Source organism: Oryx dammah, unplaced genomic scaffold (assembly GCF_014754425.2).
Source record: "Oryx dammah isolate SB20612 unplaced genomic scaffold, SCBI_Odam_1.1 HiC_scaffold_25, whole genome shotgun sequence".
Classification (NCBI taxonomy): Eukaryota; Metazoa; Chordata; class Mammalia; order Artiodactyla; family Bovidae; genus Oryx; species Oryx dammah.
The window spans coordinates 94,295,311-94,313,312 of NW_024070209.1; the positions used below are offsets into that span (position 1 = coordinate 94,295,311).

At 42.6% G+C, this 18,002-nt stretch overlaps 1 protein-coding gene across 2 annotated transcripts in view; it reads right to left on the reverse strand.

The window, feature by feature from the left end:
* The window catches only part of PSMB7 (proteasome 20S subunit beta 7), a 56,458-nt gene that overhangs the window by 26,977 nt on the left and 11,479 nt on the right, over positions 1-18,002 (reverse strand). For both annotated transcript variants that reach the window (XM_040225100.1, XM_040225101.1), the window contains exon 6: positions 2,137-2,195. In XM_040225100.1, the coding sequence (XP_040081034.1) occupies positions 2,137-2,195 (59 nt within the window). The remainder of the gene's footprint in view (positions 1-2,136; positions 2,196-18,002) is intronic.

Sequence of the window (18,002 nt, forward strand, 5' to 3'; positions counted from 1 at the left end):
CTTTTAAATTCACTTCACTGGAGAAGCAAGCATTACTACCTTCTCCTTAATTTGTTGACTGTTGGTCTGTGTCAAGTTCCAACAACCTCACAGAATAAAAACCACTCACTTGAAATAGGAAATTTAATTAACAATATGAAATGGGAACTTGGTCAACCTGTTTCAAAGTCTCATAGGTAATACAGAAGTGGTCTGAACTACAGATAAAATTGATCTAAGAAACACTCTTCAGATTGATAATATCAGAAACTTTACTGAAGGGATGATTCACATTTCCCTTCACAGAAATATTATATTCATGGCCTTTGAATCACTTCAACTTTAAACTCTAAATAAATGATATTAAACTACTTTAGCAGAGTATTAAAGTCACTTTTAACGTACTTCATGCTTTCAACTTTTTCTGCAATTCTCATTTTTCTTTAACATATGGAAGTCCCAATCAATTGGAAAAAGACACAGCTTTCAAGAACATTTGAAAAGATTAATGTGGTTTAAAGGAGGGCTTGACATTACTGAGGTGACTTTCTAAATGAAAATCATCAGAGTCTTTCTCCCTGTACCTGTGCTAATTCTAACGGATTTGTGGAGACTTAGGAATTCCTCTCCTTTAGTTTGAAGCCTAGGAGATCATTTTTTTCTTTTTAAGTGACCGAGTATACCTTATTTTTCCTCTGTACTTAAGAACCCCAAACAGAAAATAATGCTGATACGGGAATAAATGTTCACACTGAGAAATGAGAACGGAATTCTAATCTCATTTAGAGTTGATACCTAGATCTGTTTACTATTCTTGACTGGAGCAAGACTATTGTTTCTAGAACAAAATACCTAGCTGAATTCTGTCTTTAATCACATGCTTTAATTCCTGCAGATATCCAAGGAAGGAAAGAAAACCAGCCATTAGTGACCACGTCACTTATGTGTGCTCTCCTCAACACACCAAGGGTTTGGTTAGTGGCTTCTGGCAGGAGACCCTGTCCTGGCTGGGCAGCATCCATGGCCCTACATCCTCCGCTCTCCTGGCACGTGGCCCAAACCTGAGATGAGAGCTCCAAGAACACTCGACACTGATGACAATGAGCTAGAGAAGGACAAAATTTTTTAAACATGCAACCTTCTCCAAAGATGATTAGGCAAAAAGCAGTGTTTTGTCAAGAAGGCAGAAAGTAATTCCCAGAAACACCCTCTGGTGTCTACACAAAACACTACTGCAAAAGCAGGAACAGCAGAAACCTACACATTAAGAAAGAGGATAAACCGCTCGTAAAGCAGCCTAGTAATTGTTGAAAACAAGCTGATACTCTCCATGAAAACATTTAACAGCTATCAAAAACCAAGGGCAGATAATGAGGGTTGCGTTCAGAACGTAACGTGGCTGCGAGCTGGCTCAGCAGCGAGGATAAAGCACTGCAGAGGAGTAATGTGGGACCACAAAGTAACCAAGCACATGGAACACTCCCTCAAAACTGACAGTGAAAGACCAGTGGCTTGTTCCTGGAGATCTGCGGGGTCTGCTGAGTCGGGGGTACATCTACCATTAAAGCAGGCACAGGTGGAATGTCATTCAGAAGACACCACCCTCCCCATTACCCAAGAAAATAAAAGGATCTCTTTAGATGTGAGACATGAGACACATCACGCTCTGAGAATAGACCCTACATACAGGGGTAGGTATCCTCTGCCAGATGCAGAACACTCAACAAGGGGTTTTTCAAACCGCCCCCATTTTCGGGCCAGGTGTGTGTGACAGGATGTAGAGACATACACAGTTACTCTATTCTTAGTGAGAAAACCTGTTGTTTTGAGACACTGTGATAGTGCACAAGAAAACATCCTACACTGTCACACATTTACAATCAAGAAGACGCCCAGACAGCCCAAAGGCCAACGGAAAAAACTGAACAGTGTAGCCTCCCCGAGGCTGAGGGAGAGCACAGCAGGGCCACTACAAACTGAAGCTTTCCCGAGTAACCAGTCTTCCGAGCAAACACAGTACCTGTGCCAAAAAGCATGCCAACTAACAGCAGCAAAGTTTGCTGTTCAAACTTTGGAGGAATCAGTGATCAATTCGTAAATGTCCAACATATGAGAAATATCATCTGAAAGAGAACAGAACTGTAGGGACTTACATACCTCCATGTCTGGCCTAAATTTATCTTCAAACACGGCCATCGCTGCCAAGGAGCCCGAACCTATAGGAAAGAAAAGATGCATGTTTATTTAGCATGTTTACCAACTCTCAGCTTCTCCCTCTCAAGTTTACTGTGGGGCAGCGAAAATGGCAAACACACCCAATGTCACTTTCAAGCACAGTATAAACATTAATATGACAGGGCCACAAAAATCAGGCAAACAGTGCTCTTTAAAAGCCTAGGGTCTCACTTACCACTATCTCAGGTAAACCTGCAACTGGCCCCACTTCTAACCTACTCACAGGAGTAACTGCAAATTATTCACAGTAAAGTCCTGAAGCAAGAAAATAAGGTTATGGATAATTTGTATTTGTTCAAAAAAGTGAATGCCACTTAATTTCATATATCCTGCGCTGCGACTCTTGTGTTTCACAACTGTGCCTTGGCAGGCTGCTGGGTATAGCGCTAAATACCAAGCCAGTTAGAAAGAAGAGATTGTTTTAATGAGCTGGCCCTGGTAAAGTCACCCTGACACACGGGAAGAAACTACAGTACCAGCAATGGTAACAGGACTGGGTGTTGCAGCCACCAGGTTATTCCAGCTGCATCTGTAAAACACTTTATTATGTGGCATTTATTTGGAGCTATTATTTTTAGTTTGTACTTTGAAGAGTAACAGCTGAGTAGACAAAATGACAGACAAAGAAACAAAAATTTATTATCACAATAGCAAATGGCTGAAAGGTTATGCTGCATAGATATTAACAGACAACAAATTTCTCCCTACAAAAGCAGGATGTAAAGGCATTACAAATAAGGATGGGCTCCCTTTGAAGGGATGCAAAAGGCAGCTCAGCACCACTGGAAAATTTAAACTTGCTTTGTTCAGAAACCAGAGAATCTTTAGAAAACCATCATCTTGTCTTTACAGGGTTCTGGCAATATTTCAGGATACTCTACTTTTGGAGAGAGGATAGAGTTGCCCACAATTTTTTACTCCAATTAGAAGATTTTTTTGGCATTTATTACTTTTTAACTTGTTTTGCATAACACTATCTATTTAGCTGGGTCACAGAGAAAACCATATTTTCTATTTAAAATGATTTGTGTACACCGCTTGACCACCTCAATGGTTTAGCAAAGGAAAAAGGCAGCGATTAAACAGTTTCAAATGAGGTGTCCTGCTGATTTTATCAAGTCTGCTGAATGTATAATGAAAAAGGAGAAGCTGACAGCATTGCTGCATTGAGAAAATACAGACTAGCTTATCTGAACCATTTAAGGAGGTCCAATTATAGATCAAATTTAAAGGGTAGAAACAGCAGATTTACAGACACAAATCAATGAGCATGGTAATCCCGATGAATATGACAGATGCTCCTGTTAGGGAATATTGCTGCGGTTGAGGATCATTACCTTCACAGCACCGGATACATCACATCTGAAGCAGTGGGAAGCGACGAGTGTAGACGGCATTACAGGCAATGACTATTCATTTAGGCTTTGGGAGCAAAAGGCAACCCCATTTCCCCTCTCACAATTTTTTTCTCCTCTTTTAAAGAAGAAAAAAAAAAAGGAACCTGAAGAGATATTAAAAGCCCTTTGGAAAGGAAACAGGAATTAAACAGATATAAAACTAGTGCGCCCAAATAAAACTAGATATATCTACACAAATTTACCAAAATCCAGCTTTGGAATTTCATAGTATATGTGTCCTGGAAAACCTGGAAACAGAGTCAAAGTCCACCAGTGCTTTAAAACGTACACATTTACTCTGAGTTTCAAGGATCAGGGGGAAAAGTAACCTAAGTTTCTGTTTTAAGGCATGAGTGAGAACCAATCTCGAACTCCACAGTAAAAAACAAGCTGGTTTCGTGTGGAAAACAAAGGACAACTATCACGAAGAAACAAGAAAACTGCAAATAAAGAAACCACAGGGAAAAAAATACTTCTTTTCCAGCCTGGTCCAAGAATATCTCTGCAAAGAGCCCAAGGATACACACACCAGAGGCCAGAAATACATGCTGGAAAAAGACAGGGGAAAGATGGCTATTTACTAAGAACTAACACATTTGTGGAAAACTGTAATCAGTTACTGTAAAAGGAAAAACTTAACTGACCTTAAAGCCATCTTTCCCTAAAGGCTACAAGCTCTGTATTTTCTCCTGGGCCACCGTCTCTTTGACAGTTTCACAGTAAATTAATTTTACTTTTACTTTTCCTGAGCACATATATTTCCTTCTGCTTAGCTTCATCTAAAATTTTAAGACATGAAAAACATTTCCCTCCCAATACAGTAATTCTTCCTTTCTCAAAAGCTTTTTTTTCATGAGAAACAGTACTGAAGACAAAATTTCTCTAAGTGGAAGTGCACGCTAAACCTAAACTCGTAGGAAAGAAAGTCTGTCAATGCGGTGGATGCGTCTCACATAACCAGAGACCGTGATGTTTAGAGCTGGAAGGTGTAGGAGAGGTTCACACAGAAGGGACACGGGGACCCTCACTGCGCGTAGGTACCTCTGCTTCTCCACTGAGAGCACACTCCCCAACACACACCGGTGACACACACGTGCACAGAGCTGAGACGTTTTCAGGAAAACAAGAGCTTGATCAACTGCCTGATGCTGTTTCCTCTGAAATCAAAGATAAGCAGACTCCAAATATATCTGAAAAGAAAGGGAAATTCAACACTAAAAACAATTTCTAAATCACTTGCAAACTAGCTCCTGCTCCTAGCATTTTAGGAAAGGAGGACTTTGGCGCCCCCTTTTCAGAAATACACAGAAGTGTTAGGAAATGCAGTGCACTGACTTGGTCAACAGGTTTCTAGGAAACTCTGAATGTGTGTCTGCTATCCAGAAGAAAGAAGACAGAATTTCAAATATGACTGCAATCACCCAAAATGGCAAGAGAACAACACGCAAATCCTCACATAATCTCAAGGCAATGCATCCAGGGGAAGGAACTGGAAGGAGCTGGCCATTAAAAAGAAAAAAGATGGTAAACTCAATGAGACTTGTCTTTTTAAATATAATTTCATTCGAGTTTTCTGGATTTTACTTCAACGCCACTTAAAACTATATACAATAAACCATTAAGACAAATTTCATGTTAATAAGGCAGCCATCCGACTCACAAAATGTTTAAATATTTTATCCCATTTTTCCTATAAACCATTATAACGTCTGTAGACATTCCAATTATTTCATCATCAAACCTACTAACCTCTTACTCTGAAGGAAAAATCCTCTCTTTTTTTTTTACTCCAAAAGCAAGGCCACCTTAGACGATTAGTCAGAACGGCCTGGTTTCCCATCAAAGAATAAACAAACGGAAAAGCCAGGGGGCAGTGGGCCAGGCACAGGGTCCGCTGCTTTAGACAGCAGGCTCTGTCAGGTGAAGGTACCGGCGTCAGAGGGCCTATGCTGTCCACCAATGCAGGAAGGCGTCTAGGAGCAAGGGATGAGAGGCCTGCCCTCAACTCCTCTAACAGGAGAGAGGAGGCAGCCAAGGACAGGAAGCAAGAGCCTTCTGCTTGAGCGCCCACCATGGGCCACACACCCGATGCTATCATTTTGTCATCCTCATAATAAAGCTTCCTGTATAGGATTACAGGACTAACAGGCACAGGCCAGGATTTCTGTCTCAGGTGTGACCCTATGTCATTCTCTCAAACAGAAAGTTCTACAGGCCACAGTACAGTTCAAAGCAGACACACGTGACCTTCCATGACCAGGTCTCAGGCTCCCTCGGCCACCCCCACCTCCCCAATATCCACACATACTTGGCACCCCACCAACGCTATGCTGACAGTAATTTCTTAAGTGCCCAGACCACTTCAAGTCTACGTTTGACACATGCTTCTCCCTCTGCCCCTCACAATCCGCAGAAGGCAGAGATACCCGTCCAACCTCAGCTGAGAGATGACTTTTTCCCAGAAGCCTTTCTTAAGCACCACACCACATCTAAAGTGATGAGAGCTGATCACCTTCATCTCTGCCAACCTGTCCATCTCTTCACAGCTGCATCCCCCAGACCTAGCAGTCCCTGGCACACAGTGCGCACCAAAAAAAAAAAATGCTGAATTAGGTTGGGCTGATTTGAGTACAACTGTTCAAATGGAGAAGCTGGGGAAATAGTGGGCCCTGAAAGAGTGACTACAGCAGTAAATGTCTTGATAAAGTGAAACAGAACATTTATTACCTAATTTACCATACTAAAACAAACGTAAGACAAAATCAAATGTAAAGGAAGTCAGTTTTCAAAAGGGAAAAAAGTGCTTTAAACCCACAAAACAATGTCCTATTACAGGTCCCGGTCAGGTCTGAGCTCTGTGATACTCTCAGGAGAGAAACGCCCTCCCTGGACGTCTGCCTTCCCCCACTGGAGCTCTGTCTCCTCAGCAGTCTCCAGGTAGCTGCTCCTTAGCAACCTCCACCAAGTCTGCCTTTGTCAGCCCACCCACAGCTACTGAGTAGTCAGTGTTGCTTCCAGAACAAAGCTCTTTAAATAATCAGAAAAACCAGGTACGATTCAGGGACTGGCATTTAGAGAGGGTGTGCGCAATGCTGAGATGGCCACCTAGTTACTGACTTACCTCTGCATCCACTGTCCTTTCCCAAGCTCTTCCACCTCATCCACACACACCCACCTGCTCAACCACCACCTCCCAAACCACTCGGCAGCCAGCCATAGGGAGAGACCGGGATGGAGGTCAGGGCACACAGCGCCACCCCATCATCCGTGGGGGATGAAGACGGCTCTGCCCAGCCACATCCACTGCGGCCAGCTGGGTGCGCACTGCCTCACCCTGGCTGTCGGGTTTGGTGTTCGTCAGAAGAATTCAAGAGACGCCCTGGAAACAGTCTGCTCCCCACCTCTGCCAGGGCCTGACTCACCCACAGACATTCAAGATGACTCCATGGGGAACCCAGACGCAGACCTCCAGGAAAAGGAGGCTCAGGCACAAATGCCACAAGGGTCACATCTCCAGCCATTCTTTCAAAATGAAGTATCTGTCTTATTAATAACATTTAGGCCACTGGCTTTAAAAGAAAAAAAGACTAGCATCTGTAAACAATGTAAAATGTAAGTCCTGAAACTCAAGAGATATGTGCGACACATAGGGCATTAAAAATTAAAGAGTTCACAGATAAATACTATCAATACACCAACAAAGAAAATGACACAGCAGTTTACAAAGAAAACAAGAGGTCTATACACATTTAGAGACACTGCTCAAGTTCACTAGTCATCAAAGAAATAAATACAAATAGAAACTAAATAGCCTTTTTTTGACTTCTAGATTAGCAAACATTAGCAAGAAGAATACCCAGCTAGAAAGGGCAATCTAACATATTCTTGTAGAAGCACATATGGAACTTTTTTAACCCACAATTTAGAAGCATCAATCAGAAAGCACAGAGCTACAGGTACCCACCAAACCAGCAATTCTACTGCTAGAGATAGATCCAAAAGAAATAAATAGTAACAACCCAAATGACACTTTGATCAGTTTAGATGATAAAAAACAAAAAAAGGAACATCAAAGACTGGAGGTAAATGTAAAGGTCCAGCACCAACAATCACGAGATAGGGAAAACAAACAAATTCATATACATGGTGATTAAACACAACAATAATTTTTGGCAATGTCCACAATACAATATTCAGTTCAGTTGCTCAGTCGTGTCCGACTCTTTGCGACCCCACGAATCGCAGCACACCAGGCCTCCCTGTCCATCACCAACTCCCGGACTTCACTCAGACTCACGTCCATCGAAGTCAGTGATGCCATCCAGCTATCTCATCCTCTGTCGTCCCCTTCTCCTCCTGCCCCCAATCCCTCCCAGCATCAGAGTCTTTTCCAATGAGTCAACTCTTCTCATGAGGTGGCCAAAGTACTGGAGTACTGAGGGAAAAACATGTTCTGAAGCAAAATTAACAGATATGCTTATACAATACATATTATACACACGTGGAAGAAAAGTTTTTAAAATTATGTTTATTTCTGTAACAAACTGTACTCTTTTTGCTTACTTGTGTTTTCTTATTTTCCTTCAATGACAATGCATTACTTACATTTTTTTAAGATACACACTTGAAGAATTCGACATCGTGAAGGGATGAAAAAAGATATCCCAGAAGACCAAGACCTTGCCAGCTGTCATAGTCCTGCTGTGTAGCAGCAGCAGGCAGCTTGGTCCAGAAATCTGCAGAGAAGGGCCTGCAGGTCAACCCATGCAGGAATAAACAATCCCAATGAACAACAGCAATCAACTGTCACAGATAGATAAATACATGATGTCTCTCTACTAGTCCTTAGGAGGGCTTAGGACAGGCACCAACATCTTTTAAAAAGAGGTAAAATCATCTTAACAATGAAGTCCTCTGAGCATACCAGCACCAAGCCAGATCTCACTTATCCAGAAGTCTGCCATGTGACAACCAACTTACTAAACAGACCCCAACAGACACAGTGAACCTGGTGTTTATTAAACTTCAAAGCACAGACATAAGAGTTTTTTATGCTCCTCAGACATGGCAGGTAAGTGCAGCCCCGTTTCGCAGAAAGGAAAACTGAATCCTGGAGACAAGGAACTTGCCCAGATCACACAGCAGACAATTAGCAAATCTGGGAACATGAGCCCAATTGTCTGAATCTAAAGTGTCCAACATGGCTTCTGTTCCCCATGCTGTCTCTCAGACTGCAAACCCAAATGCCTGAAATTAAGATTAGCAAGTAAGCATGAAAACAGCTCTAGTTTTCTTAACTCCCTTAGCCTCAAAATCATGCTTTCTAACTTTTTGCTTAGATTTCAGCAGAACAATTAACACACATCTGGATACAGTTAATTTGTGTTTTGCTTGGAAATTCAAATGAGACTGGGATTTTAGTTAAATGTTTTAAACAGATGCCATTCACTATTTACCAATACTACTCAAGTACCAAAGTATTTATTTTTAAATAGCCCCATTCAAAAAAATTAAATAAAACAGTGAAGTTACTCTCCATTTTGTAAACCCTCTGAGGGTGTTTCTGATCTTAGTGTATCAGCATTACTTTAGTGGCTCAATTTGAACCTGTTTCTGAGAGAACAATCCATCTCTGGACAAAACTCAAAATGCATCAAGAAAATTTTACTGAGATACTGCTTTTACCTGTTCTATATATTTAAAAAACATCCACACTAATATGGCTTAAGGACAGTGGGATTAAAAAGAAACATGAAATTATACTTTTATACATGTCAGGGTTAACTAAAAGTATGAAATCAAACCCAGCAATTGTAAAATCTATTTTATTAGACGTGCTGAAGAAACTATAAATAAAACACAAATAATTTTCTAAAACCCGCTGCTCTCTCAAGTCAAACTCTCAAAAAGTCATCAGGTAGAAATCTGCTTTTTCTAACCATGTCTAGGCTCATAAATTCTCACATTGGGGAAGGGAAAATAATTACCAAGGGTTTTTCTGTCCCTGACTCTAAACTCATGTGGTACAGGTAATTCCTCATTTTATAGACAAGGAAACTGAGGCTCGGGTAATTTAAAGGCAGTAAGGGTAGCCGAGATTCAAACCTAGGTCTGGTGGCTCTCCCTTGTGGCTCAGCTGGTAAAGAATCCACCTGCAATGCAGGAGACCTGGGTTAGATCCCTGGATTGGGAAGATCCTCTGGAGAAAGGAAAGGCTACCCGCTTCAGTATTCTGGCCTGGAGAGTTCCACGAATGTATAGGCCATGGAGCTGCAAAGAGTCAGACACGACTGAGCAACTTTCACTGGTGGCTCTAGCCCATCCACTTTTCGGAAGGTGAAACTCCCTACTCATTGTTTCAAACCGACCATCCCAGGTGGCCATTGGGCAGCAGGCTCTGGGACACACAGATGCATAGGACGTGCACAGCCCTGCGCTTCCTCCCTGCTTTCCCCCAGCACCTCACTGAGGCCCTCGAAGCCCTGCAGCACTGCCCAACTGCTCCAGGAGGCACCACCTCATCAAGACAAGGTGAAGGATGCCCCAGAAACGACAGGACAGCGGCCCTACTGCCCTGGCTGCCTCCCCAACACAAAGGGGAGGATGACAGAATGTGTCTTCCTCATAGGTTGGCTGAGATCTGAACAAGATGGCACGTCTAAGACAGGACGCCTGGCACACAGTAAAAAGCTCAGTAAGAGCACGCTATTACAAATAAGGACAAGGTTCCTGCCCTCTAGGGGCTCTTTTAGACAATCATACTCAACAAGTCTCAGGGTTGGCAGCTTTAATACAAATGAAGGTCCTTAAAATTTCTTCCCATGAAGTTCTGAGAGGAGCAGGAAATGGATTTCTACTGCTTTCCCCCCAAATCAATTTAACCAGATCTTTTCAGGGAGAAAGCTGCTCCTTTTGCTAAGAAGCAGTCCATTTTAAGCACCCAAGGACCTGTTTGCCACTGTGGCCTGCCAGGGTGTAAGATGTATGCAGCGATAAAAGAGCAAGGCAGAGAATGTTCTCATCCATCAGTGTCAGCTCTCCCTGACAGAGCGCTTACTCACACCTGCTCATTGTTACTCAACTGGCCACTCATCCTGGACAAAAGTTGGTGCTTTCACAGACCCATGGACTGGGATCATTTTTCACTCTGCTCTGGTCTACAAGGCCTGGTCTCCTGGCGTTGGTGCCTGCTCTGCAGGCCAACACCGACAAAGTGTGAAGAGCTGACTTGTGAAAATAAAACAATGATGGTGCTGGGGGAGCACACTCAGCCACTAGAGAGCAGTGGAACTCCTCTCACCGCCTGGGAAAACTCAGACACTGACTTGAAATGGTTTAATTGTATGCATGCATTTCATTATAAGTCTTGGCCAAAAGCTTCTGGAGAGGCAGGCCAAGCAATCAGACAATCTTGCATGGGTTGCGGAAATCCAGAATCGTCCTTTGTCAGCATAAACAGTTTAATTTGATGTTTTCACTCCTGAGTAAGCACTGAGTATTACATTAAACCCCTTGTGAGGGGAAAGAATGCTTCCTTTTCATCAGCAAATGTACCTCAATGTCAGAGTCTATCTTTTATCCCCAATGAATAAAAAATATATATATTGCATTTAATATGCTAGGAAATAGATTTTAAAGCACCCAGCAACATTTTCACTCAGAAAGTAATTTCTCAAGAAATGCAGTTCCTTTTCTAAATGTAATGTAGTAAAAAAGGAGTTAAATTTTATTCTAAGTAAATCATTTTAAACACCACTTAAAGGGAACAGGGATTTTTCTTATAACTGCAACTGCCAACATCTCACTGACCTGACAGACTATAAACACTTATTCTTAAGAAAAGATTAACATTTGGGGCATTCAGGCCTAAAAAGTGAAGGTTGTGTTTTATTAATGTATTTCAATGAACTACAACAATGTATTAAGGCCAGAAAACTCAAACAGTGGAGTCAACTAACGCTATGTTGAAAGGATAAGATGGAGGATGAAAAGCACCTTAAAGCTATCCTGCCTTTCCTAATCAGGCTCCCACCCTCGTCAGGCCCCGCCAGGGATCAAGCTGCCCCTCAGCACCGCCGACCGCAGGGCATACACTTCCCTCTCCCGCTACGGGAGCTTGAGGCAGTCGGAGCTGACAGGCCTTCAAAGGCACCTTTACGCCAGTCCACATTTCAAAACAGCTTCCCAAATTGCAAGTTAATTCCTTTGCAGGCTTTTCCCAAGTTTCCCTGTCCCTCAGAACCCTCAAGGACAAAGGACCACAGAGTTTAATAATTTATAAAAACACACTTAGTCTTAAATGTAAGTAAAGGTTTATCTTGTCCACAGAGCCTTGGGTGAATAATAAATCCTATATACTGGGGAAAATGTGCAAAAGCACTGTTGCATATTTTTTCACTTTATTCACCTGTATTATATCCATTTTATAGATGAAAAACAAACAAAAAATTGAGATCACAGAGGTAAAGGAACCTAACCAAAACCACACAGCTAGTAATGGTAGATATGGTTGCCAGCAAATCCTTAGCTATATGACCTCCACATGAAAAGTCTTCTGATATATAAAATGACTTTCCTCTTGGTCTGTCCAATAAAGAAGTAAAGATGACCAAGCACTAGGTTATATTACCAAGAATAAGAAAGTACATTTTGTAGTAGGGCCAATTTTGAAACAAGAGCAGGTAAAGATGAACTAATTAATAATTAACCTCACTCTCTTGAAATAGGGTTTAAAGCAAAGGACCCAAAACTGTGCGCACTGCATTTAACTTCTGAAATATACTCCTGGCAAGGGTTTTATTTTTGGCTGTAAACTAAGGACTAAATTCAAACTACAAAAGATTTAGTGGTAAAACATCAAGAGCAGAAAAAACAAAAGGAAGAGCACCCTAATATTAATTCAATACGTCACTACTTAACCTACAAAAAGTAACATTTAATATTTTTTACACAGAATCAAGAACAAAGTCCACACTAATTAGAACAGATGAAGAACCAGCAAAGACTGGCTCTGTTACACTCCCTGAAACAACATGATGAATTGTAGAAGTAAATATTTTCTCATTTCCTAACATAACGGCACCATCTATTGGCTTAGTACCACCTTTGCAACAACCAGGAAATCAAGATGCATAAAACAACTTTCATGGGCTTTTGGTTCTCAGTTACTTAATTCCTGGCATCCCACAGTGGTATAAACTTTAAGACATAAAATCCATGCATCACACATTTTAAATCCTCTGAAATTCATCTTATTTAATCAAAGCAAGAAAAACTGCCAGGAAAATCTTAGTACACAGAACTGCACACAGAGAATATGTTAGCACAAAAATTATCAAAATACCATGCACCAAATTATCAATGATGTTCCACACACAAAGATTTTTACATGTGGTATCTTGCTTAATCCTCACACGTTTCCCATGGAACAGACCTTAAAACCTCCATTTTCCTGAAAGAGAAATCAATGCTCAAATAGCTAATCAACGTTGCACTTGGATCTGAACCCAGTCTGACTACAAAGACCAGCTCTTTTCACAACCCCACGCTACCTTGAAAAATTAAAAATGATGCCGCAACACATGTGCAGGGGAAAGCACGTAGTGCTTCCATTGACACCGCAGTCTCCCAATGATCCAGTGATACCAAGCAAAAAAAAGTCAGCCAGCTTCTTTTTAGAAATGAGGGGTTTGAGGTTCAGAGAGGTTAGATGAGTAGCTCTGGTCAAGCATGTGCCCTCTGAGAAGGCCACTGAACTAAATACAGTGCTAAATCAGAGTTCACATCTGATGTCAGAGTTGAAAATTAATGTGGAAGAAATGTTTGCCGTCTTGTAGTGCACTGGTCTAATATACATAGCAGAGGAAAATTTTTTCAAATCAAGTTATGTGGAGGTAATAAAATGCCTGCATGAAGGTTGTACTTTATAGAGTAAAAATATGGAGAAAAACGGCAGGTCTGAATTCCCTACTGATGTTCCTAAGTTCCAACTTAATTCTAAGACTCTTCTTTGCCCACAAGGTGAGACATCTGGTATGTTTACTCTGTCCCGAATCTTTTTAATTGCTAGGGGGCTCTGTAAACTGGGACTTAAGAGGTACATTCCAGTAATTAGGAAATTGTATAGCCAGTTCATCTGGAGAGAGAATTTTACCTGGACGGCCCTGGCAGTGACCCAAAGCCTTCCCTAATGGTGCATATCAATGTTTATTCCTTAAGTTAGTATTCCTAAATTGTCCAAGGGCCTCATTTCCAGGAATGTCGTGCTTTAAATTTCATTCATATTAATTCTCTATGTGAATAAGTGGGCAAAATAAAAATTTTATATACGCTGCCAATGCAGCTACAAGGAGCACTGCCAAACTAATAGCAAAAGATGGTCCCCAAGCTTCTCCTGACACTACTTCAGTTTGTTTAATAAAGAAAAGCTGGCAAGTTAAAAGAATAAGCTAATTAATCTGAGAATTAAAAGAACCCACATTTTGTCTATTTAAAAAAAAAACAAAACACCAAAACCCTTTTCCCTTTCTTAATAAAGAAAAGTAAAAAAAATCTTGCCTAGCTTTCCACAATTCCACTAATCGATCACCTGCAGTCTCCTGCAAATTATGTTCTTAAAGAGGAAAATAATTAAATGAAACCTAAGGGGTGCATTCTTCTTTTTTTGAGAACGGATCAAATCACATTTGGCCTGAACCACTTGCCACACACCACTCAGTAACAACCAAGCCAAGGGGGAAAAGCCACAGAGACCCAGGGTTCTCAAGCCAGACCACGCACCTCCAGGCTGTGTGACCTCAGCACACCTCTCTGAGCCTCAATATCCTCATTCATAAGACAGGGATGATGGCAACCACCTCAGAGCAGTGCAAAGATCCTCTCAGTAAAGGGGCTCTCACAAGTTGCTGGCACTCAAGCCGGCAAGCTACCGGAGGAACACAGCTATCATTAGAGTCAGCATCCTCTTCACAAGATAGGTTTAGGACAAAAGCTGTCCGAGGGCCACACCATGAGGCGTTTGATATCTTCTCCTCTTAAGCAAACCCTCAGGAAGGCGAGCCCTCAGCGAGGAGGCTCCTGGACCCGATGCTCAAGGAGCTGTGCCAGAAGGTTAAGAGATGCGCAAGACAGTGTCTTCTGTTCCATGCAAATTAAGAGTAGCCTTCAGGCGCCTGGCTAGTCACCAATTCAGGCCCATGGGTAGACAAAATTTAGACACCCCTGTCTTATGGGTAATTTGTAGCTTCCAGCTCTGTCAAATAACTCAGGGGGAAAAAAAAAAGATCCATTACAAAGCTATCTTTTTATTTTTCATAATAAAAAACTCAGTAATTTCACTAAAACATGAGAATTTACATGAAATACTCATTTTCTCACTTACAGCATGCTTACGGAAAGCCTTAGTCGCACAGGGAATGTTAACGCTCAGTGGGCCCATTTCAGTAGGAGGGCCTTCTATTTCATCTGTAGCTGGAGGTTTGCTTTGTAGCTCACCCAAAGTAAGTCACATGAATTAAAACAAAAACCACTACATTTTGGCATTTCTGGGGTTCTCTCTCAATATCAAACTCCCCATCCCCTCCACGGGAAGCCAGAACAACTCCTTCTTCAGGAAGAAAGGCAGCCCAGCACAGCTCCCACCATAGGGAAAGAGGCATCAAGCCCTGCTCAAAAGTGAACAATGGCTAAAAGAAACAAAGAGAATGACAAAGACAAAACCAGGACAGCACAAAAACTGTTATTTTATTTCACATTCTCTGATAAAAGGCTGCTCTTCACAATGGACTTGGATTAGAGAGAAACAAAATATAAAATTCATGTTGTCTTCGGGTGGTAGAATTGTGTATAATTTTGAAAAGTTTCCTTTGATACTATAAAGCTGTTTCAGTAAATACTGTTTTTAATATGCAGGATAGAAAATCTTCACAAAGAGCAGTCAAAAATATGCCAAACAAATAAATGCCCCTGGGAATTTGTGTAAATATTTTTAGTATTCAGAAGCAAGGCTTAATAGCTTAATGAAGTAACATCTGTAAGATGATAAAATCAAAGCAGCTGTGGTAAGCTCAGGCTTGCCTGGGCTGAAGGACAAGGGTTCAAATCTCAGCTTTGCTGCTCCCAGGCACGGTGGTAATGGGCAGGTCAGTAAATCTAAGTTTCAGGTTTCTCATCAGTAAGAAGGCAATGACAGCACCCCTTGCAGGTAATTATAACTAAAAATAATGTGACAGCACGAGCAGACACTGGCACAGGGACACCTGAAAATAAGCTTTAAATTTAAAATAATACAAAGCTAAAAAAAAGGACCTATCATATATGCAATGCTTTGTACTGTTCTCTTAACGGCCCAACTGGGGCCACACAAATGGAACACAATCTAAACCAACTCTCCCCTAGGGGTTCTGTAACCTGTTCACAAACAATAAACAGCAGTTAAGGTTTCTAACACTAGGTTTCATACATATACAACCAAGTTAGAGAATCAGAAAATTAATTCAACATCTAATAGTCATTGAATCACACAGACTCTAGGAGTAAGATTCTACTGACAGAGACCTCTGACTCTTGCAGGAGCAGAAGGACAAGGGCTGGGACAGCAGAGGATGGACAAGGTTGAATCCTGGAATCAAGTCTCACACCAAGTTCCTGGAGAGGGACTTGCTAACAGCCTGAGGCAGTCGCGAGGGAACATTCCCGGCAGAAAAGGCATTTCTGAAAGGAGGCAGCACGGCAGCAGTAGGAAGTGAGGGCAGCTCACAGAGGGCGAGGGTCCTGTTGCCACAAACCCCTGAAGTACGAGCAGAGGAGGAAGAGGAAATGAAACAGGAAAAAGGGTCCAGAGCCGGACTGGAAGGGAGGTGACCCCAGTGGAGGAGCACTGAGGTTGAGAGTGGGAAGTGGCGGGAGCCACCACGGGAGATCTCACTCATGACAAGGTCATGTGGAAGAGAACTGTTGAGCAAGGTGGTCAGGAATAGCCCCCTGTTAATGTCAGAGGAGTTGGTGAAAGTCATGAAATAGTAAAACAGACAGATTCTGGTTTTGGGGTAGATGCTCGAGAAAGCCTAAGGAGCCTGTTGAGTCCTGAAGCCTTGCTTAACAGTTCTCTTCCACATGACCTTGTCATGGGTGGGCTCTCCCGTGGTGGCTCCTGCAGGGAAGGAACTGGCACTGGAGGAGGGCAGGAGAAGATGGTCAGAGGCTGCAATGGGGCCAAGTGGCTGGTTTCTGAGCGGTCTCCAGGACGACCGTGGTCACCCCTGGACCCATCCATACTCTCAACATTTCCAGCCAGATGTTACCTCTCTCTCGGCCTCCAGACTTCCCCATGCCAATCCTCCTTCCCACGGCTGCTAGCCTGCTCCAACGACGAATCTCATCCTATCATCTCCTGCTTGAAACAGTAGATGGGAACATCCAGGACACAGACAACTCAGCCTGTACGATGGGACTCTCCAGACTAGCTCTCCAGCCTTGCCTCTCCTCCACCCTCCTCAAAGCCCAGACATCCTCATCCCTCCCTGTCTTTGCTTCTGCTGTGCCCCCTGCATGGAGCACTCCCCTCACCCACTGCACTCAATTCACCCATCCAGCTAAACTCTGGCCTTTGACCATACTGGTCCCTTGTGCACCGCAGGACCTGAAAAATCTTTCTCTGGCAGGTAGGGAGCAGGGTGGCAAATTCCTGGCTAATTCCTACTTACCATTCAGGTCTCAGTTTAAGAGCTACGTTTTCCCATTTTTCACCTACCAGACTGGCAAGAATACCCAAAGTAGGAGAGCTTATGAGAGTGAGGCATTCTCACATTCTCCTGGTGGAATACAAATTAGTACAATCTTTTTGGAGGGCAGTTTGGCAACAGCTCTCAAAAGGTAAGATGCACTGTACGGTCAGTCACCTGTCACTTTTAGGGGCTGCCCAGAAGCGGTACTTCCTGTGTCTGGGGAACCCCACCACTCTACGAACAGATGACTGAACTTTACCCACCATCAGCAATCTAGCACCCACCCTTTCCTGGAAGGAACTCTCTGACAGTGAGTGAGATGGCAGGAAGCCTCAGCTCTAGACGAGGCAACCGGGGCAGCAGAGTGAGGAGTGAGCTGGGCCTGCACCAGCCAGGCCAGGGGTGCTGTCTGCAGATTCCACCTTTGCCTCCAATGGGGCCCATGCGGCAGCATGCTTTCCGATACTATTCTCAGCCCCAAACCCAGGTCTTGCCCTCCCAGCTATTCTGTGAGTCATCTACTATCCTTAAAAAAAGAAAAAAAAAAAATTCCTTTCCTAGATCATCCAGTGATTCTAATGCTTTCAACAGAGAATTCTGAGCAATATGCATGCCCACCCTAATCCAGAAACTCCACTACCAGGAATTTATCAGATGCATTTATACA